This window comes from Lactuca virosa, chromosome 8 (genome assembly GCF_052849685.1).
Source record: "Lactuca virosa cultivar CGN04683 chromosome 8, Lactuca_virosa_CGN04683_v6, whole genome shotgun sequence".
NCBI classification, from domain to species: Eukaryota; Viridiplantae; Streptophyta; class Magnoliopsida; order Asterales; family Asteraceae; genus Lactuca; species Lactuca virosa.
Genome location: NC_136433.1, coordinates 248,149,496 through 248,171,056, shown reverse-complemented (window position 1 = coordinate 248,171,056; position 21,561 = coordinate 248,149,496). Strand labels below are relative to the sequence as shown.

The 21,561-nt window shown below is 34.9% G+C and overlaps 3 protein-coding genes and 2 long non-coding RNA genes across 9 annotated transcripts; 2 read left to right on the top strand and 3 right to left on the bottom strand.

Annotated features, from left to right (window-relative positions):
• Positions 1-1,380: 1,380 nt before the first annotated feature.
• On the bottom strand, positions 1,381-5,744 carry LOC145129176 (putative late blight resistance protein homolog R1B-17). The gene is made up of 7 exons (XM_079063902.1): positions 3,855-5,744; positions 3,049-3,181; positions 2,714-2,961; positions 2,318-2,644; positions 2,175-2,252; positions 1,872-2,052; positions 1,381-1,656 (listed from the first exon to the last, which is right to left on the bottom strand). Exon 1 carries the CDS (start codon positions 5,691-5,693, stop codon positions 4,392-4,394), a length of 1,302 nt encoding a protein of 433 aa, XP_078920028.1. The 5' UTR covers positions 5,694-5,744; the 3' UTR covers positions 1,381-1,656; positions 1,872-2,052; positions 2,175-2,252; positions 2,318-2,644; positions 2,714-2,961; positions 3,049-3,181; positions 3,855-4,391.
• A 239-nt stretch (positions 5,745-5,983) lies between these two features.
• LOC145133395 (uncharacterized) lies at positions 5,984-11,988 on the top strand. 2 transcript variants are annotated; one of them, XR_013718570.1, is made up of 3 exons: positions 5,984-6,147; positions 6,730-6,874; positions 11,649-11,988. It is a non-coding gene; the product is annotated as an uncharacterized LOC145133395 (long non-coding RNA). The 2 variants fall into 2 exon arrangements; XR_013718569.1 differs by lacking the exon at positions 11,649-11,988 and adding an exon at positions 7,917-8,499 and having other exon boundaries at positions 5,986-6,147.
• Positions 8,721-11,172, bottom strand: LOC145133393 (putative late blight resistance protein homolog R1A-10). Its single transcript, XM_079068338.1, has one exon. The coding sequence runs from the start codon at positions 11,170-11,172 to the stop codon at positions 9,739-9,741; it is 1,434 nt and encodes a 477-aa protein (XP_078924464.1). The 3' UTR covers positions 8,721-9,738.
• LOC145133394 (uncharacterized) lies at positions 11,266-21,153 on the bottom strand. 4 transcript variants are annotated; one of them, XM_079068341.1, is made up of 9 exons: positions 20,804-21,153; positions 19,727-19,754; positions 17,340-19,453; positions 17,188-17,252; positions 16,935-17,103; positions 16,740-16,828; positions 16,434-16,536; positions 16,232-16,347; positions 11,266-11,568 (listed from the first exon to the last, which is right to left on the bottom strand). In XM_079068341.1, exons 4-8 carry the CDS (start codon positions 17,226-17,228, stop codon positions 16,267-16,269), a joined length of 483 nt encoding a protein of 160 aa, XP_078924467.1. In that variant the 5' UTR covers positions 17,229-17,252; positions 17,340-19,453; positions 19,727-19,754; positions 20,804-21,153; the 3' UTR covers positions 11,266-11,568; positions 16,232-16,266. The 4 variants fall into 4 exon arrangements, with proteins under 4 accessions (XP_078924467.1, XP_078924465.1, XP_078924468.1 ...); XM_079068339.1 differs by having other exon boundaries at positions 17,340-17,423; XM_079068342.1 differs by having other exon boundaries at positions 16,434-16,533; positions 17,340-17,423.
• On the top strand, positions 12,755-13,902 carry LOC145128405 (uncharacterized). Its single transcript, XR_013716866.1, has 3 exons — positions 12,755-13,205; positions 13,295-13,374; positions 13,548-13,902. It is a non-coding gene; the product is annotated as an uncharacterized LOC145128405 (long non-coding RNA).
• Positions 21,154-21,561: the final 408 nt, after the last annotated feature.

The following is a 21,561-nucleotide window of genomic DNA, read 5'->3' as shown; positions in this document are numbered from 1 at the left end:
CCCAATTTTTGATATTTAACTTTCTAAGTCTCAAGAATTTTAGTCGTTGAAACTGCTCCTCACCTGTTTCCCACAGGGTTCCCTCAAAGCCATTGTCTATTATAACAAGAGCCTCAAGATTAGGTAACGATTGAATGATTGACATGGCACTCCATGGTAAACCACACCTTATAACTTCAAGTTGTTTCAGTGTTGCAGGGAACCTAATTATAATGTGATTCTTTCCCAAGTTTGGTTCGCCTCTGAGCACTTCTCCCTCAACTGATCTCCTTCGGCTGTAGCCCGACCCAATCAACCTCAATATTTGAAGGTAATGGAGTACTTCAAAGTCATTTTCCTCGTCAGAGTGAAGAGTAGATGTGAGATTCTTGATCCTGGGTAAACATTTCCGAAAATTATCTACCCCATCTCCCAACACCACTTTCGAAATAAATTCAAGTAGTTTCATCGGTTTTCCTATAGAAGGAAGATAAAGATCTGCGTTACAGATTAAATTCCTCAGATTCACCAAATCTGATATGTTACTAGGTAAAACCATAGTAGAACTAGAACTTGTTCTAACAATGAGGGTTTGAAGGTTCCATAAATTGCATATTGATCTTGGGAATGATGACAGCCAGATTTTAAGGTGCCTTAAATGAACTAGTAATGCTAAATAGAGAGAAAAATCAATCAATTGACATTTTTCTAGATCGAACAACCTAAGAAGTGCAAAGGTGTGGAAAAACATTGAGAAATTGTCACTTAAGGTTGTTTCCACATGATTGCACAAAAGCGTTCGGATACTTGGGGTGGACGGATGAGACAAACTCATGATTTCTTGCTTTGTGACCACACGGCGTTGCCTATATGTGGTAATTACCTCACAAAGATTATTAGATGGTGGCGAGTCTATTTTCAGAAAGAATCTTTCTTCTTTTCCTTTTTGTACACGTACCTGCCTCACAAGATCATGGACTTTACAATATTTGACATCACCCAAAATATATACACTACAAGAAATTAGAGTATTACCGGCGACAAGCGTCGTCGCTAAAACTGGGGTTTGTCATCGCTAAAACTGTTAGCGGCGACATATCTCCGCTAAAGCGTCGTCGCTGATCCTTCGTCGCTAATAATCAAACTGTCGTCGCTAATGCCGGTTGTCGCCGCTAATAACACCGTCGCCGCTAATAAGTTCGTGCCGCCGCTAAAGCACCGTCGCCGCTAATAACCAATTGTCGCCACTAAAGACGTCGCCGGTATTGGTGTTTTCCTTTATATATATATATATATATATATATATATATATATATATATATATATATATATATATATATATATATATATATATATATATATATATATATATAAACCATATAAAAAGTATAAAAACTGGTATGATATTAATTAATCTAATCCTACATCATTCCATTCCAAAATATTAATACAACATCCGATTAAAATACTCGTCCGATTTAACATATAACAAAATATCGAAAATACTAGTCTAAAATACTTGTACAAACAAAACATAAAAAAATCCTACAACTATCTACTCGTCATCATCGCTCTCCTCGTTTCCTCCAGTTTCATTTCGTTGTGGCAACGAACGAAACCAATCTTCAAGTACAGCACTACATGCCGGACTTTTAACATTGTTTAAAACATTTCCAACTACAAATAAAACAGCATAGTCTTATAAGTTAAACTAGCATTATAACATTCTATATACAAAATATACATTCCACATACAAGCAAAGTATAACAAAACTAACAATTAGCAATATATAAACTATTATCAAATTAACAATTACAAAAATTTGAAACTATTACTAAACCAACAATTACCAACATTTGAAACAATTACCAAAATTAAATAGTCTTGTCACCTGTGATTGTGGCGGCGACTGTGTCAGTAGTTATTCCTAGTCGTACATCGACACAACCGTAGAAGGTTTACGCCCGATGTCTCTAATATGGCCACGTCGAACACCCAATATTTTTTCAAAACAATTTTGTGTATCCTTTGGTGTTAGACCGTTGGCTTCAGAAGAAGCTTGAGTCTGTTGACTGATCTCAAGGAGTAAAGCAAAATGGTATTTTCAAAAAATGATAAACATCGTAAAAATTAGATTATTAACTACCCCTTGACGATATAAACACTTATATAAAAATACAAATTAACCGCTTACGTATTGTTGCTCGACTGCTGGACTACTAAATACCCCTTGGTGATCGGCCTTACGAAATGCTTCATTTCGAGCGATGTCCTATTTAACATTAAAAATTAGATTAATTATAATTTAAATAAATAGTTAAATATATCATAGCTTACTTCTTTGAAACATGCATTGCTATACGAGCACGATCCCCCTCTGTTTACAACTTGTTGTTGTGCACGGACTCCTTTGTTTGACGCCGAACGCTTTATAAATTCAGGAGTTTGAAAATGTTCGACTGCTTGCGCCCAATTTTCATGTGACATACCATCGGGGGCGTTGGCTAATGCCCTTGGGATATCTGTAAGCCCCCCGACATTCTGAAAATAAGTATGCGCTTTATTTTCCCGGCCTCTATAAACTCTTTGCAAAGTCGCATCAATGCTCTGCAACAACTGAGCACGCTCGGGATCCAAGTTAACCTTATCTAAATCAAACTTATTCTACAAATACAAAAAAGTTAGTTAGTTAAATACCAATCAGAACTAAACTTAAAATATTATCCAAGTTACCTTTAGATGAACCACTGTGGCATTCCTTAAAGCGGGGGAAACATTGTCCCAACCAGATACGTTCAAAGGGATGTTCATCCACATATACCTCCCAATCTCACGGGTAAACCAATTACCACGGTTCCCGACAGGGGAATATGTCAACTCCCTATCGAAATCCAAATCCACAGGCTTTCCCTTGTTTGCCCGTATCAGCTTTGATAGTTGGATGTTTTTTGCTAGGCCTCTTCTTTTTTTAGGGAGCTCAGCTGAAAAATATAATTAAAAATATTAGTCACGATAGCTTATAATAAATGGATAAAAATAGCTAATAAATATATTATAATAAGACTGACCACCATGTTCGTGTTGTCCACGACCAAAGCCTACTAGAGGTGGTGAATCCCGGCTCCATCACCTCCATGTCCAAAGCCCATTACATCCGTCATCACGTAGAAGAGTATCACACAACTAAACCCCATATATAGCCTGCAAAATTACAATATAACATCATACTTTTTTTTCCATTATTGCATCCTACTTTTTTGTTCAATTTTTTCCATGCACAAATTCATTATACAAATATAACCTTTATAAAAAATATCATTTATAGAACTTTAAAAGTGTAATAATTCAAAAAAAATGGTAAGAAATTGATCATAATACCTCTGTGGATCATTTTCTTCATGCTACAAATATAATTAGCCAAAATACATTCTTCTTCTTGTAATTAACCAAATATAATTAACCAAAATAAATGCAAACTATAAATACACAATATAACATTTAGAGAACTTTAAAAGTCTACAAATATAATTAACCAAAATAAATGCAAACTATAACCTTTTAGACATAAAATTTCAATTTCATACAAAAGTATAAATCTAAATACAGAATCATACAAACAATGCTTAATTCCAGTTTCATCCCAATACATCACAATGTACATAAACATAAATCAATTATGCAATAGTTGCATAAATCTGAGAAAACATGTATATAATGTCACAAAATCCATAAACTAACATCAAAACACAGAAACACAGAAGGTCTTGGTGGCCCTCAAAATCACTAACCAAACAAACTCTTAGAAAACATATAAATCAATGCTAAAACTAACATTAAAGCAGAAGAAGAATAGAAATTAGGGAAAGAATTTGACCTTAGATTGCTCAATTTTTCGGAAAAGTAGCTGTGTCGTTGGATGCCCTCTTGGTCGCTGGACAATGAAGGACTTGTCGCCGGTAATGAATGTTCGGTCGGCGGCGAGTGTGTCGCAGCAATCGGTGGTGGCTGGTCGGAGTCGACAGGGAAAGCGCTGGGAGGATTGTAGAAGAAAGAGGCAGACGAAACAAGAAAGAACGAAGGGGGGGGGGGGGGTTATCTGACGCAAAGCAATAGCGGCGACGTGTATTAGCGGCGACGCCTATGTATTAGCGGCGACAAGAAAGGCATTAGCGGCGACACCCCTGGAGGGAAAACACAACGCCTTTTTTATGCCTTTACGACCGTTGGATGAAATACTGATCGAACGGACAGGGAAAACACAACGCCTTTTTTATGCCTTGTAGTGATAATTCTTCTACAATTAGAAGATTTCTGTCAACTAGATCCATCAGGTAACTGTATGCAATTTCCTTCAAGGTTCGAATTCCATCTTTTTGTATAAATCCCTCAGCCATCCATAACCAAACCAAATCTAGTGCAGAGATCCAGTAAACCCTCCCAGATAGAGAAAGCAGTCTCTCAAGTGAAGAGGCAGATGGTGGTAACTTAATGCTATTGTTTCCGGACATCCTTTCTCGTCATTGGCTATGTACGAATGGATATTGCAAGAAATCTGTAGCCACAAATCTTTACTCTTTGGTTCTTTTGCTAGAACTCCTGCCATCACAACCACAGAAAGTGGCAATCCACGACAGTTTTTTGCAATTTGCTTTCCAGCTTCAATCAACCATTCGGGACATTCATCTCCTTGGAACACCTTCTCACACAGCAACTTCCAACTTTCTTCTTCTGTCAAATGTTTTAAATGATGAATGAGTCCGTGTGATTTTGTGTGCAACGCAACTTCAGTGAGGCGACTCGTAAGCAGAATTCGACTTCCATTGTTATGGTCAGGAAAAAACAACTTCAGCTTATCCCATGCCTCTGTACCCCAGATATCATCAATGACAATCAAATATCTCTTACAGTATAGGCTCCCGTGCAACATTTCACGAAGTTGAGAGTCCATTGCTTTCTTAAGCTCTAATTGATCATCTATGGATGACAGAACTTGAATCAACAGATCCCGCTTGTCATATGTTTGTGAAATGGTGACCCAGGCACGGACATAAAAATGATAAACAACAAAAGGATCAGTGTAGACTTTGTTAGCAAGGGTAGTCTTACCTATTCCATCCATACCAACAATAGAGACCACATCCAGATGCTTTCCATCTTCAACAAGTTTGTCCCTTATTATCTCAGCATCACGATTGAACCCCACAACAATTTCTTCCAGTACGTTCTTTGATCCGAGTGAATTTCTAATGTGGGAAGTTCCAGCAGCACCACCAGCAGATTGCATTTGCAGTGTGCCAGGTCTTTGAGAAGCGTTCATCTTCATGTTATCCATCCTCATAGTCATGAATTCCATCTTGATAGAATCGATTGATCTCATAACAACTTCAAGGTTCAAGGATGGGTGAAAGACAGATGTAGGGAAATAGCCATAGTTTCCAAAGTGGACAGTGGATAGAAAGAGATCGACGATATCTTCTGCCTCTTCTGCTACAGCTTTGAATCTTTTCCTCAGACTTGTGACTTTTTCAAAGTTTTCCAGGTCATGGTTTTGGTGGATGAAAAGGGTTTGGATGATGGAGCCAAGCTCTTCATAAAGCATTTGGAATTGAGGCCCTTCACGTACAATTGATGGTATTTTGATGATTGGAATATCGTTGGAGTATATCAGCTGCTTCAACTTTTTCACGAACATCTGCACATCTGCGTATGCCATCTTGTTTCTTCCCTTCCTGCAGATCTGTAGTAGTCTATTAACGAAGTTGACTTTGAGTTTTAGTTGATTTTAATCATTGTCGTGGGGATGTCAATATAAATAGTTTGACTCTGAGTTTTAGTTGATTTTAATGAAGTGGTCTAATTGATGAAACTGGTGACTGGTCTGAAATCTGAATGTGTATATATATGGATCCACAGCTGTAAGATGGGTTACTTAAAGTTAAATGACATTGCAGGACTGAACAAAGGAAAACGAAAACGTTAATATAATGTGAGCCCATAACAAGTTACAAACATCGCATATAATCTTAACTCAATCATAGGCCCAAAACAGAAGTTACCAAGCAAACCAACTAAATCTCTAAACTGAAGTTACGGTCAAACTTACGCCGAGCCCTAGAATTACCGCAGTTCATCCGGTTGGCCGCCAGCAACACTTTTTTTCCAGAACTGTGAGCCCAATTCAATGCTTTCGTAGTTCAATTTGTTACTCGTTCAATGAAATAACTCACTCTGTTCGATGTTATAAGTGAACAGAATGAAATTGAGCTGTTCAATATTCGTTTTTGGCTTCTTTTAAATCGGTTAAATCCCTCTAATTATCAACAGTTAGTTTGTGTAAAATCGTTTTTGCTTCTTTGAAATACTATAATTTTCGTTTCCTGCTTTCCTATGATTAGGTTGATCTGCAAGCACATGATAGAACTCACAGAATTGGACAGAAGGAGTGGAATTGAAGTTTATTAACAGCTAGTTTGTGTATAATATAGTCTCAAAGCCTGATTATTGCTTTATGAGAAACTATACCTAATGTTAGGGCTAATATGCTAGATTAATCATTTCTCTGTAGCTTCAAGCTTAAGTTCTTATGTGTGAATTTCTGTTCCTTATGTGTATATATCCATTTCTTGTTTTGGTCTACCTACTAACAAGCACATCATAAAGAGTTTTTTCATTCAATTTAAATAAGTTGTATTTAGTTTTGTAGAACCTGTTTTTACTCATGATGTGTTTGATATCTTGTCATCATGCAGTTCAAGGGAGTCTCAAGGGACATGATAATTGGTCTGGCAATTCCTCCTTGTATGGTTTACCTACTACTCTGACACATGACACATCAAAGGAAGTCTAACCAATAAAAAACACTCGGTGAAATTGTGCAATTTGTGCAGAGTACAAGTAAGATACCATGTCCCTCTTTTCTGATTGTAAATTCTAATTCCTAAAAGTTTATCTTTTGCAGGCGTATGGTATTTGGTTATATTTCACTTAATAATATGATCTATGTCACGACAAGTTGTCATGTGTGCCTTTGCTAATAATACAATAATTAACCACATGGAAAAGGCTATTAACTACAGTTAGTTGACTAATTATTTTGATGCTGTCCTATACTTAATACCCATAAGGCTAACAGTTTTTATTTTCATTTCACTGTAAATGTTTTACTGTGTTGTTTGCAAAATAAGTTACTAACTTATGCTTTCTTGATGGGACCACTGTAAATATATATATATATATATATATATATATATATATATATATATTCATTTTGTCTGTTCTTTATCTGTTGCAACAGTATAAATAGGGGTGAGGTTGGTTAGAAATTAGCTTTTGATTGTTTGGGAAATTCATTTCCTTTCAGAGAGCCTGTCCTCTCGAATGACAGATAATTTATAATCATTCGGCTACAATCAAGTAGTTTCTGCCCTAATTCTCGTGTTCTAAATGTAGAGTATACCATTATGATGCCTTAGTAAGAAAACATTGAAAGTAGAATGCTATATTGGGTAGATTTTTTTAAACCAATGCCTTGAGAAGAAAACATCTAAAGCACAAGGCTATACTTGGGTAGAACTTTTAAAGTAAAACACCTTATTAGCAAAAAGATCAAAGTACAATGCTAGAACTGGGTTGAATTTTCAAAGTAGTCCTTAATAAGAAAAAAAATCAAAGTATAATGCCATAATTGAGTAGAATTTTTGAAAATGAAATGCCTTGGTAAAGATAGCATTAGAAGTACAGTGAGTTGGATAGATTTTCAAAGAAAAATGCCTAAATAACCTTGCATAATATTTTTTAGGTTAAAAGATTACAAATTAATTGTCATTCGAATGGTTTTATCTAATGTAGATTGTGGAAAGATGTTGATTTTAAGAGGGTTGAAAATGAAGTTACTTTTGAATGGTTACTATATGCTTAGGGTGTATTGGTTTTGCAGATTCTGATGGAACTATAATTGGAGATTCGTTCCATGGGATTAATGTGGAAAAGCAAATGTAGAGCATCCCATGTAATTTAGTCTCATGGTTCTTCATTAGCTGCATATGGCCTTTTTTCCTAGGTGTCCCACGTTTCCCTTGTAGCTGAATTTCTCTCCATAGAAATAATGTCGATAGGTTAAAGGAGAGTTTCTTTCTCAAAACCATGATTACCTTTTTGTTGGAAACATGAAACATACAAAAGTGTATTGTATTTTAAAGAAGAAAAAGTTTAGATGTATTGACTTTGAAAATATTAGACTGAACTTAGTAAACCAAAACCCTATTAAACTGATCCAAATATAACCCCCTGCCTGGTAAAAAAGAGGGTATTTGTTATTGCACAAATCTTACCTTTGGTGCAAAAATTGTCTTCCTTAAGTTTTGAATCATGAATTTCAGTAATTTAAATAGTGTTGATATCCCCTAATGCAAATGAATGTTCCCTAATTTATGTGACATCTTGTTTAGATTTCTGCATTTCAACAAATGCATTCAGTGATTTAGAAAAAAAAGAAAAAGAAAAAAAAGAACACTATCTTTGCTTTGATACCAGGTTTATTAACACAGGAATAAAACTCATCTATATGATAGAAGGACGAATGCATTCAACAATGAAAAACTCACAGCTAACTGAAACAGGTATTCCAAAGAAATGCTTGATTATGGTAAATATTTTCCCATACAAGACAATTAATGCTAGATTGTCTAATCCTTTCACTCCTAACCCAGCTAAGAAGACTTGACTAAAACAAAGATTCATCCAGGTGAGAGAAAAAATTAAATTGAACAATACCAAAATTTGGGTAAAGAATACCAACAGACATTGTACTAGGTAGCAAACAGACCAACTAATTATGTACTAAACATTCATGGTATCAAGTAAAATGTATTAATCATCATTCTCGGGCACACAAGAGGACATTTTCCTTCCATTAACTATGATCTTCAGTTCATAGTTTCCCATATCATCTTGCTCCTGTCGAAATTGTCGAAGGGATTCAAGAAGAGAAGCACCACAATTTAAAACGTCAATATAACTAAGCGTTGAGATGTCCCCTAATTCAAGGGATATCTCTTCAAGATCAACACAATTCACCACCTCTAATTCTTGGAGACATGGAAAGTTGATACTTGAGGCTTCCCATTGTTTGATATTTAACTCTTCAAGTCTCAAGAATTTTAGTCGCTGAAACTGCTCCTCACCTGTTTCCCACAGGGTTCCCTCAAATCCATTGTCATTTATTGCAAGAACCTCAAGATTAGGTAACGATTGAATGATCGATATGTCGCTCCACGGTAGACCACACCTTTCAAGTGTAAGTACTTTCAGTGTTGCAGGGAATCTAATGTTATTCTTTCCCAAGTTTGGTTCACCTCTAACAAATTCTTGCTCAACTGATCTCCTTCTGCTGTAGCCCGACCCAATTAACATCAATATCTGAAGGTAATGGAGTAATTCAAAGTCATTTTCCTCGTCAGTGTAAACAGTAGATGTAAGTTCCTTAATCCTGGGAAAACATTTCTGAAATTTATCTACTCCATCTCCCAACTCCACATTCGAAATAACTTCTAATTTCATCGGTTTTTCAATAGAAGGAAGATAAAGATCCGCATTACTGCTTAAATGCCTCAGATTCACCAAATTTGATATGTTACTAGGTAAAATTATATAACTAGAACTTGTTCTAATAATGAGGGTTTGAAGATTCCATAAATTGCATATTGATGGTGGGAATGATGACAGCCAAATTTCTAGGAACCATAAGTGAACAAGTAATGCTAAACTGAGGGGAAATTAATCAATTCACATTTTTCTAGACTTAACACCCTAAGGAGTGCAAAGGAATGGGAAAACTCTGCAATATGGTAAATGAAGGATGTTCTTGTATGATAGCACAAAAGTGATCGAAAACTTGGGGTGGACGGACGAGACAAACTCACAATCTCGGTTTTTTGGTTTGTGATCACACGGCGTTGCTTATGTGTGGTAATTACCTCACAGAGATGATGTTTTGATGGTGCCCAGTCTGTTTTCAGGAAGAATTTTTCTTCTTTTTCTTTTTCCTCACATAGCTTCCTCACAAGATCATGGACTTTACAAACTTCGACATCACCTGAAATATAGCATTTTTCTACCATGAGAAGATTTCTGTCAACTAGATCCATCACGTAACTGTTCACAATTTCCTCCAAGCTTCGACTTCCATCTTCTTGTATAAATCCCTCAGCCATCCATATCCAAAGCAACCATAGTGAAGAAATCCGGTAGTCTTCTGGAAACCCTCCCAGATAGAGAAAGCAGTTTCTCAAGTGAAGAGGCAGATGGTCATAACTTAATGCTATTGTTTCCAGACATCCTTTCTCGTCACTAGCAATATACGAATGGACACTGCAATAAATTTTTAGCCACAAATCTTTATTCCTTGGTTCTTTTGCTAAAACTCCTGCCATCACAACCACAGAAAGCGGCAATGAATGACAGTTTTTTGCAATTTGCATTCCAGGATCAATCAACCATCTGGGACATTCATCTCCTTGGAACACCTTCTCACACAGCAACTTCCAACTTTCTTCTTCTGTCAAATGTTGTAAATGATGAATGAGTCCGTGTGATTTTGCATGTGAAGCAACTTCAGTGAGGTGACTCGTAAGCAGAATTCGACTTCTAGTGTTATAGTCAGGGAAAAACAACATCAACTCATCCAATGCCTGTGTACTCCAGATATCATCAATGACAATTAAGTATCTATTACAGTATAGGCTCATGTGCAACATTTTACGAAGTTGAGAGTCCGTTGCTTCTTCAAGCTCTAATTCTTTATCTATGGATGACAGAACTTGAATCAACAGATCCCGCCTGTTATATGTTTGTGAAACAGTGACCCATCCACGGACATAAAAATGATAAACAAGAAAACGATCGGTGAACACTTTGTTAGCAAGGGTAGTCTTACCAATCCCACCTATACCAACAATAGAGACAACATCCAGATGCTTCCCATCTTCAACAAGTTTGTCGTGTATTATCTCAACATCATGATCAAACCCCACAACGACTTTTTCCAGTAAGTTCTTCGAACCCCTTGAATTTCTAGTGTGGGAAGTTCCAGAAGATTGCGTTTGCAGTCTGTCAGTTCTCAGAGAAGAGTCCATCTTCATGTTATCGATGCTCAAAGTCATGAACTCTTTCTTGATAGACTCGATTGATCTCATAACAACCTCAAGGTGGAGAGACGGCTGAAAGACATCAAATCTAGGGAAATATCCATTATTTCTACAGTGGACAGCGGATAGAAAGATAACAAGTTGTAAAGTTGTCAGGTTCTAAAATCTAATGATATATAAGCATTTTTCTTCAAAAGGAAGAGAATTCAAAGTTATTGCAATCAAATCAAGTTTAATATCTACTCTTTCTATAGCAGATTCACAAACAAGGATCAAACTTCCAAATCAAACCCAAAGGAAACCAAATCAAGCTTCAATAAATCATCGAGATGTGGTTATCGTCATAAAGGGCAATCAACTTTTCGAAGACCCCAATGGCCTGCAATTGAACATGCTTCATTTGAAATCCCTTCCATTTGAAAACCATCTCGAAGAATACAATATCTGAATAAAAAAAGAAACATTTTGTTAAAAGGACTGAATTTTTATAATAACTGAAAAGATATTTGAAATCTTATGTGCAGTGGTCGAATATCTCGGCATGGGGTTTATTGTATCGGCAGCTAGATGCTTCTTGGCAAGTTGTAGACCAATAAATAGCATTTTCAATAAAGATTGTACATGTGTACTGAGTAGTAACCAGTGTCAAGTGGTAGTGGTAACTTCAACACCAGTGGTTTCAAAGTCCTTTTTCTAGTAGAAGACACTCCAGATACTTAATCATCAAGTTGCAAAGATCGAGCAAAATCAAGAACATATCATGAAGCACAAATGAAGCTAAGATTGAGCCATAAAATTGCAATCTTGTTCTACTTTTATGGGTTAAGTTTACTCTGAAATGGTGTCCTCTTTAAATGTAATTGATTAACGATATATTTATTGTCATTTCTTTCCAAATTAATTTGATATATAAGTGTATTGATACCCGTCTTTTGATTTTATTTTTCTTTTTGCATCAAATGCTATGCTCTTGGGCTTCAACTTCTTTTTTGGTATAAGTACATTGGGTTGCATCTAACCTGGTATGTATATATATATATATATATATATATATATATATATATATATATATATATATATATATATATATATATATATATATATATATATATATATATATAGGGAAAGGATCAAATGAGAACACCTAAAAGGTTGAGAACGCGAGAACAAGTATATTCATTTGTGATTCCATGTATTCATTTGTGGAGAAATGATAAAGTTTTACGCACAATCAACATGAATATGCCTTTTCTCTTCAATTGAAATTAAAGACATAAAAATTTATCATTTCTCCACAAATGAATACATGGAATCGCAAATGAATATACTTTGTTCTCGCATTCTCAACCTTTTTGGTGTTCTCATTTGATCCTACTCATATATATATATATATATATATATATATATATATATATATATATATATATATATATATATATATATATACTACTTTATAATACATACATAATAAGAAACCAAAGGTTTTTAAGACTAAAATCTTAAAAATAAGGAGATTGATTTTGATCCATTGGATTTATTTTAATGGTTGTGATTAAAAATTGATGGTGATCCTTGTGAAATATTATTGACCAATCAAGAATATGTATATGACACTATATATACATAACATCGGCCATTCCTTTGGCCTCCTCTTCCATGGCAACAAAGCATAAACCCAAAATCAATTCCACATCCTTATAAACTCTCTCTCTAACATAATCTCTATAAACACAAAGAGTTCCCACCATTGCCGCCACCATCTTCAGCTAGCACCGCCACCAGCGAGCCACCTTTGTGCACCACCTGCGAGACACCCTAATGCGCCGCATGCGAACTACCTTCATCACGACCACCCATGCTGACGACGTAGCCGCTGAACACCACCACCTATTTTCGGCTTTCGAAACCCTAGGTCGTTATCGCTATCACGATCACGATCGGGTACATCCGCACAGTCAAACACTGTTGCTAAACACCACCGATTCTCAGCGGTACCTGTAAGCCCTAGATCTGCACCGCCGCCACTCTTAACCACCACAACCCACGACAACCATGAAGCCCTAGGTACCGATATGTTCCAAGTAAGACTTTGATTTGAGTAGCTTTCGATATTAACTGTGTGTGTTTAACTGTATCTATGTTTTAATTTGCTGTTTTGGACTTTTTACAGGAGAAAATTAGGGGTGGAGTTCAAGTAATGATCATGAATCACGTCAAAGGTTTTGTTTTAGTGTCTACAAGTTCTTTTAGGTTAATATTTATGTTTCATTTCTGTTTTTTTTACTTATTTGTGTTCTAAAATCTATGATTCCTAAGAGACGTTTTTAAGTTGATACAAATTCATGTTTTACACATTTGTGTTCTCAAATATTGGATTTTACTAGCTTTTTTCTTACAACTTCTTTATCTTTTTTGCTTTTAAGGTCGATTTATCGAGATTAGCTTATAAATGATTTGCTTTTGGTAAGAGTTTCACCCTATATCCAAGAGAAGGCTTTTTGTTCAGTTTTACAGGGGCACATAGTCATCTGCAGGAGCTTCTTGGATATTTCTAGAAGCTGGAAAAAGATGTGTACACGCTTGATGTTTTTGTAGCATGTAACTCTATGCTTTGTCGGTCATGATCTATTTTTTTGCATCCGCTTTGTGTTCTATTTGTATGACCCATATACATAGCAAAATAGTTCTAATCCGAGTTTGTGTATTTCTGCATGGATCCGAGTTTGTAATTTTGTTTTAAGTGAAACATGAATGAATATTTTTCAATTTAAGTCTTAATTAATTGTAATATACATGTTTTCATTCTTTCCTTCAGCAGAATGTATGCATTTGGATATACTCCCACAGAAGTGTGTTTATAAAAAAGGCGTGTAATGTGTATGAGATATCTTGCAATTGTTTTACATTTAGTACTCATGGACTATGTTCTTACTTTTATTTATTCTAACTACAACAAAATTTTTACAAATACTAAATCATCCATCTTTTATAAACTGAAAGTTGGATAAAAATAAGGGTGGCTAATAAAGATCTTTTGGTAAGAAGGCATTAAGGGTTGTTATTTCTTTGCCTTGGTAAAACGAATCAAACGTCACCATGCACATAGAGTAAGAGAATAAAAAGTTCTAACAAATTAAATATAAAAAAAAATTAGTCAATTAGTGGTTGCTTTAATTTTTTTCGAAAATAATTAAGCAAACTTTAATACAAATCCTTTACATTTTATATTGAGCATATCTAAATAAAACAAATCTATAAAAATAACGAAAAATATATTTACGTAACTTTGTAAAAGTTTAATGTGTAGTTTTTTTCTGTAATAACATGTACTATTAATCAATCATTTCTTTTTGAATTATAAATTACAAAGTTTATAAATATTTCAAACTGTTCATTTCCTTTCTCGATAATATAATTGACAAAGGCACAACAAATATTCATTTCCTTTCTCGATAATAACATAATTTATTTCTTAGTATCATCTAAATAAATCTTGATAATATAAAAAAAATTAATGGCCCCTTTTCATTTTAACAGTGAATTACATAAATGGTCCTTGTAATATAACAAAATAACAAATTCAATTACACTTTTTATTTTGTTACATAGTTGGTTTTTAACTTTTTATAATTTTATTTTGTTGTAGTTTTTCTTTGTACTACTAAATGTAATTGTTAGACTTTTTTTTTTTTTTTTTTTGCTAAATACATATAAGTATTTGTTTATATTTGTTTTAAAATTTAAGTACGTAAAAATTAAAGTCAGCTCAATATACAATGTGATATTTAGACAAATGTAAGTTTGAGTAAACTATGATAAAATAGTTGTTAAACTTTTTTATATTTGACGCAAAACAACACCTTAAATTACTAAAATTAATTAAACGTTAATGATATTTTTTTGATTTGATGCATGCTTTTTAGAACATACCATAACTCTGAAAGAAAATTAATCGACAATCAAAAATTATTAACCGAAAAAGTAATTGTTGTATGGAAAATATTTTTCGGAATGAAACCAACTTTCGTCGCTGCATGTATAACAACAAAATGGACTTAAAATATTAAAATATAACAACAAAATAACTAATGTTTTATAAAAATTGCATACAGATATAGTTTTATCTAAAATATATGGAGTAAAAACCGTATGGATAAAAATACTTTAAAAATAGATAGACAATTTACAGGGTTTATTTTGAAAATATACATACATTAAAATACTCGATTTTTAGATTGAGGTGTCAAAGCGTGTCTTGGTTCATACAAAAAAATAAATAAATAAATAAATAAAAATAATAATGTTTTTTTAAAACAAATCGTTTTTCGATATTTTTTCCGGTTTCATTTTTTGCACACATCTACCAAATAATCATATATTAAGTACCAAAACAATTGATGACACCCGAAAAGAAACTATTCGTTGTCCGTCATATTATGTAGTTATGCACATTACTAGAGACAAGTCACCGCCAACCGCAACGACGCACCTTGCTAGAATCTATTTGCCAAAAGGAACAATCTACACCAAACAATCTATAATAGACCGAAATGAACTATCTTGCACCAAAAACAAATTAATCGCCGCAAGGAAACTATCCGCCGGAAGGAACTATCCGCGCCGCTGCATCGCGTGGGGTATCTTACTAGTATGTATATATATATATATATATATATATATATATATATATATATATATATATATATATATATATATAGGTGGGTGTTACCCTGATGTATGAGATATGTAGAAATTTATGAACTTCTACTACTTTCATCAAGGTTGCCCTATTATTGAATTCCTTATTGAAGCCCTAATTCCGTTGTTAAGCATAACACTTAGAAATCATAAATCACACTGATAAAAGTAGTTCAATCCTTCAAGAGGATCGCCGACGTTTGCACCCTCCGGAAAACCTAAAGCCGCCGCTGGTAACCCTAGCTAGAGCCGATTAATGGTGAAAAAGTATAGTTGTTGGCAAAGGGAATATGCCAATTCCGTATAACAGCAGTTCAATCTTGCTCGCATTTTGAATGTATAATTTATTTTATATTTCTTGTGTATTTTTGTTGATCGGAGGGTAGTTTGGGTATAAATAAAATGTTACCTTGTTAAAAGATGAAATAGCTTTAGTAACTTCTTTTAGTAAATGTATGTCCTGCCCCTGAAGATCCAATCAACACTGTTGGCCTGATTTCTTGACAACATCCAAAAGTTCATGTTCTGAAACAAATTTTGTTAAAGTTAAAGAATAATAATACCAAGAAAATTGCTGAAATCAAGCTGCGGGCAAACCATCTTTTAGGCACCTGTTGAGCTCGTGAGGCTGCATCTACACTCTCAAATCGTAGATACACATAGCCAGCACTTTCCATATTAAGAGAATGACAATTTTGCCCCTGGTCATTTCTTCTTTACATGGCAAACTTGTTTAGATATCTTTAGATGGTTTGTTTTGTTCACATAATAAATTGATTTGTTATTAAATTATGTACTTTTTTCATTAGGTAATAATATGAATATGAAATAATGAATAATGATGCATATTTTTGACAACTTATAGTTATATAAAATGAAAGAGATAGATAAATAAATAAATAAAAAGAATGTTATACTTGGCAACATAAATATGCTTCACCCTTCCATAGTTGGAGCACTCTTCTCCCACATCCTCTTTGATGTCCAAATCAAATTCTGGGTCACTCTGCAAAAAATAATTAAATAAATAAATTTCTTCCAAACCAAGAAATAATATAATAAACTTGTATATTTTGTGTGAATATTTATTTTTGAGAAAGAAAAGAAGATACCTCAGCAGCAGGGCCATACATATTTTTTAGCAGCAAACACTCGTTAGGGTTTCCAATTGGCTTTGAAACAAATTGTCGGGGCAAAATGGGAATTGTAGCTGCTGCCACATCCATGCCTTGAGTTGGACCAGATCCATTAACTATAGGTGCTCCAAGAGCCCCAGGAATACTGCAAAGAACCATCCAAAAATATCAAAAGACAAAAATACCCCTTCCCCACTTAGAAAACACAGATTGAAGACTCTAAACGTACCATGTGGTAATACCACTGCGATCAAGTTTTGACATTAGCATAGCTCTTGATTGAGCATTTAGTGCCTGTATAATAATAATAATAATAATGAATTAAAAGCATGATTGTTTTAAATAAATAAATTAAACAAAATTAGAATTATATGGACTCACCAAACCTCCACCATCATCATCATCAAAGTCTGCTGCTTTTGCTCCTGTGTCTTGTGCACTAACATGATCAGTAACTAAAGACACCTACAACCAATAAATTGTAAAAAAATAAATAAATAGTTGATAAAGAAAAGGATCGATGTAAGAAATAGTAACATACTTTAATTGATTTGTTCATTTAAAAACAAAGCTACAGTTGAGTAGAATTTTCAAAGGACAATGCCTTTGAATTTGATAATATAAGAAAATTAATTGAAAGTAAAATATTGAAATAGAAAGAAATGAAAGTATAATGTTATAAAAATAATAATAATAATAATAATATACTTACGTAGTCTCAGCAACAGTCCAAATCATGGGAATCGTTTGGGGCACACAGAACCAATGGACTAATGGGCTAGTATTGGGTTGGGAACTCTAATTAGGGTTTGGAAAACCCTAAGGGCATAAAACCCTAATCGTGGGAATCGTTTGGGGCACACACGAGAATTAATTATTAAACCTAAAATAATAATTAATAATCATTGGCAATCTAACCTAAAGCAATATTGGACTTAATGGATTAAGTCCTTAGTGGATTAAGTCGTTAATGGGTTAAGTAGGAACACTTAACCCTAATCGTCGTTCATGTGAAAACCCTAATTTTGGGATTTTAGGCTTGGACTTATCGGGACCCACATTTGGGCCATTGGAATGGAATGGTGTATTAAGCCCAAGCACACCATATGACTTATTTAGTAAAGTGAGAGACTTAATGGATTAAGTCCTTAATGGGTTAAGTGAGAAACACTTAACCCTAATTGTCATTTTATGTGAAACCCTAATTTCACATGGGCCTTGAGTTGGGCCTTCCTAGTGGGCTTTGGTGATTGGACTATTGATGGGTTGTCCAAGAACAAGTTAATGGACCAAAGTAATTAGATGGGCTTTACGATAAGGCCCATGTGAGGACTTGGGCCCAATTTGGAAAATTGGGCCATAGATGGGCCATAATTGAGCCTTTATGACTATGTGATAATGGGCCATGTGAATTGGATTGGAATAACTGAATGGGCCTTAAGGAAAGACCATGTAGGGGTCTGGGCCCAATTTGGAAAATTGGGCCATACGTTAGGATTTGACCCATTATTTTACTTTTGGGCTCTTGTAGTGTGAGTTGGACCTTGGGCTTGGAACCCAATTATTAATTGGGTATTTTTTGATGTTGACAGTTCGGGAACCTGTCAACCAGCAGCTGGAGTTTTATCTGCGGGACTTCAGCAATGCCAGGTGAGTTATCCTCACTATACTAAGGGGTCTAAGGCACCAAGGCCGGCCCATTGGATATGTTATCCTGGCATTGGTTATGTTGAGTATGAGTTAGCTGTGCATGCTAGTGGTTATGTCAGTTAGGTAGATCTGTAGGACTACCTGTGTTGTTATATGAATATTGCATGCTTAGTGGTTATGATATGTGTTTGTTATATGGGATGGGCTGAGGTTGTACTGCTTCGTGCGGTAACCAACAAACCGTAGGAGCATTCCAGTTACGGGCTAAGGGAGACTCGTACTGTGGGCTCGGGAGCATTCCAGTTACAGGCTAAGGGAGACTCGTACTGTGGGCTCGTGGGTATTTCAGTCTGTAGGGCTGTGAACCCGTTATGTGCTGTTCTGTTCAGTTTATTATGATATGTTATTGTTGACATGGTTATGTGGACTGTATGTGTATCGGTATTTTGGGGGTAACTCACTAAGCTTTCGGGCTTACAGTTTCAGTTTATTGTTTCAGGTGCATCAGGGGATCGTGGCAAGGCAAAGGCGTGATCGTACAGCTCCTCACTTTTTATGACTATGTTTCTGGGATACTCTGATATTTTACATTTTGAAAACAAGTTTGTAATAACTAATGGCTTTTGGGTTGTTTAAAAAGTTTTAAATTGGCTTGAATTTTTGGGTGTTACAATCTCATTGACAACTGCCACGTGTCCGCATTATTCAATGACCACAGTTTGTTTTAAGCAGAATGCAAAGAAAAACCAATGACTATTTAGCACCTCAGGTTAATGGCTCTTAAAGATGTAATATGAATATATCAAAATATGTCATCCTCCATGTGAATTAGAACAAATGCAGCTCTACAAGAAAAGGATGATATGGGAATTAAATCCCTAAAAAAGATATACAAGTTATTCAAAATACACATTGCAAAGGATAATTACAGAGTGCAATTTTAGTTCAGACTTTTAGAGCCTTTTAGCAGAAAAAAATGCATTTTGTTTTCTGATACAGAGGAATAGAGTTTCTTTTAGCATCTCAAGATCTATCAATGGCTTTCGCTTTTGTCATAGTATTAAGATAAACAAGCGAATTCAGGAAAGGAAACAGGAAGCAAGAGACAGTAAACTGACCTTGATTGTCTTTTGAGCACCTAAACCTCTGCAAGATCAGAACCGATTAACAATTTAAATTCAAAGAGACAATGCTTGAAAGTATAATGGTTTACAGATAAAAAGAATACAAAGTAGTTCAATCAAGATCAGCATGAATGGAATCTGTGGTATCAACAATGTGGTTTGAGAATTTAATTAACTTGGTGAAAGGGATCAAAGCATTAGACAATTATTTCTAAGAAGTAGAATTTTGGATGCAGAATATACAACTTTCAATGCAGGATGTACATTTGAAAAAAATGAACTACCTTATATTATGATACCACTGATTGGAATCTCCAAACGAATGAACAAAAAGTATAATACAATCAGTGCATGTTCATCCACAAGTAAAAACATAAAATTGTACATTAACAGATAAAATTTTCCCACATTGCCATTTACATTCTTAAACCAATTCGTATATTAACAAGAATTGTTATCATTTGATGTATTTACCCTACTATGAATTAAATGTACCATCAATCATGTCTGCTCTTCAAACCTAGAAAAAGAAAAAACATAGAGAAGAAGCTCTAGACCCAAATTTAAGGTAGTTAGTAGCAAGGACTTTGTCAACCTTAATGAGCATCACAGAGCCACTAGAAACACATTAGGGGGTGTTTGGATTAGCTTATTAGCTTATTGCTTATTAGCTTATTTGTGGTGGGAATAAGCAATAAGCAATAAGCATGGGAAGAGATGCTTATTAAAATTAGCTTATTTAGCTTAATAAGCTGGATTTTATCCAAACACTTAAAGTTAGCTTATTGTGGGAATAAACAATAAGCACCTCTTTTTTTCCTATCCAAACACCCCCTTAGTTCAACAGGCAAAGAAACGCATTTGAATTTCCAAATTCATAGCATATACAATACAAGTGATGGCTCAAGTAGCTTGAATAACAGTATCAAACTTTTATTTGACTATTTATCAACAAAATCTGATTGAATATATTCTAATGCTAATTGAGGATCTGATAATCCAATTAAGAAAAAAATATAAACCTAAAACTCAATCGATGTAATAGAAAAAATAAGTTAGGGTTTTTTTTACCACAACTTGGAGAGAAAAAAAAAAGCTGAAATCGGATCCAATGGTAAGGTCCACCAGCTACAACAACAACTTCGACGATGGTGGTGGCGGCAAGATAGTGAGGCGATGCTGGTCGTCGTTCACAGAGGTGGGTTGCAGGTCGGACCGGCAGTGGGAGGGAGAAGGTATGATGCGTCGATGACTTTGGAGTAGCTGGAGGGCTTTGCTGCCCGGGGTGACGGCGGAGGTGATGTCGGAGGTGACGTCGTTGGCGGAGGCAGTAGCCAGCTTGCAGATCGGAGATGCGGTGGGAGGAGCAAGAGTATCGTGTGAACTAGAAAGAGAAAGCGAAAGTGAGAGTAGGGCAAAATCTACACGTTCTTTTTCTCAGCAACATTCATGTATATTTACCAAATTGCCCCAGCCATTTAAAAAAAAAAGTAAAAAAGAAAATGGAGTTTCACTAACGGATTTCCGACGGAATTTCAAATTTGTTGATTTCCGTCGGTAAACCGTCGGGATGTTAAAACGGATTACTGACCAATTTTATTCTGTTGCGAAACCGTCGCAAAAAACGTCGCTAATATCATAGTAATTTGTCTGTTGGAAATCCGTCGGAAATCTGTTGCTTTTTTCCGACGGAATTTTCCGTCACTAAAATTCTGTCGCTGTTGCTCTATTTTCTAGTAGTGTAATTCTCTTATTGTAAGATTAACTCCAGCATGTTTGCGTTAAGTTTTGAATCATGAATTTCTGTAATCCAAAAAAGTGTTGAAAAT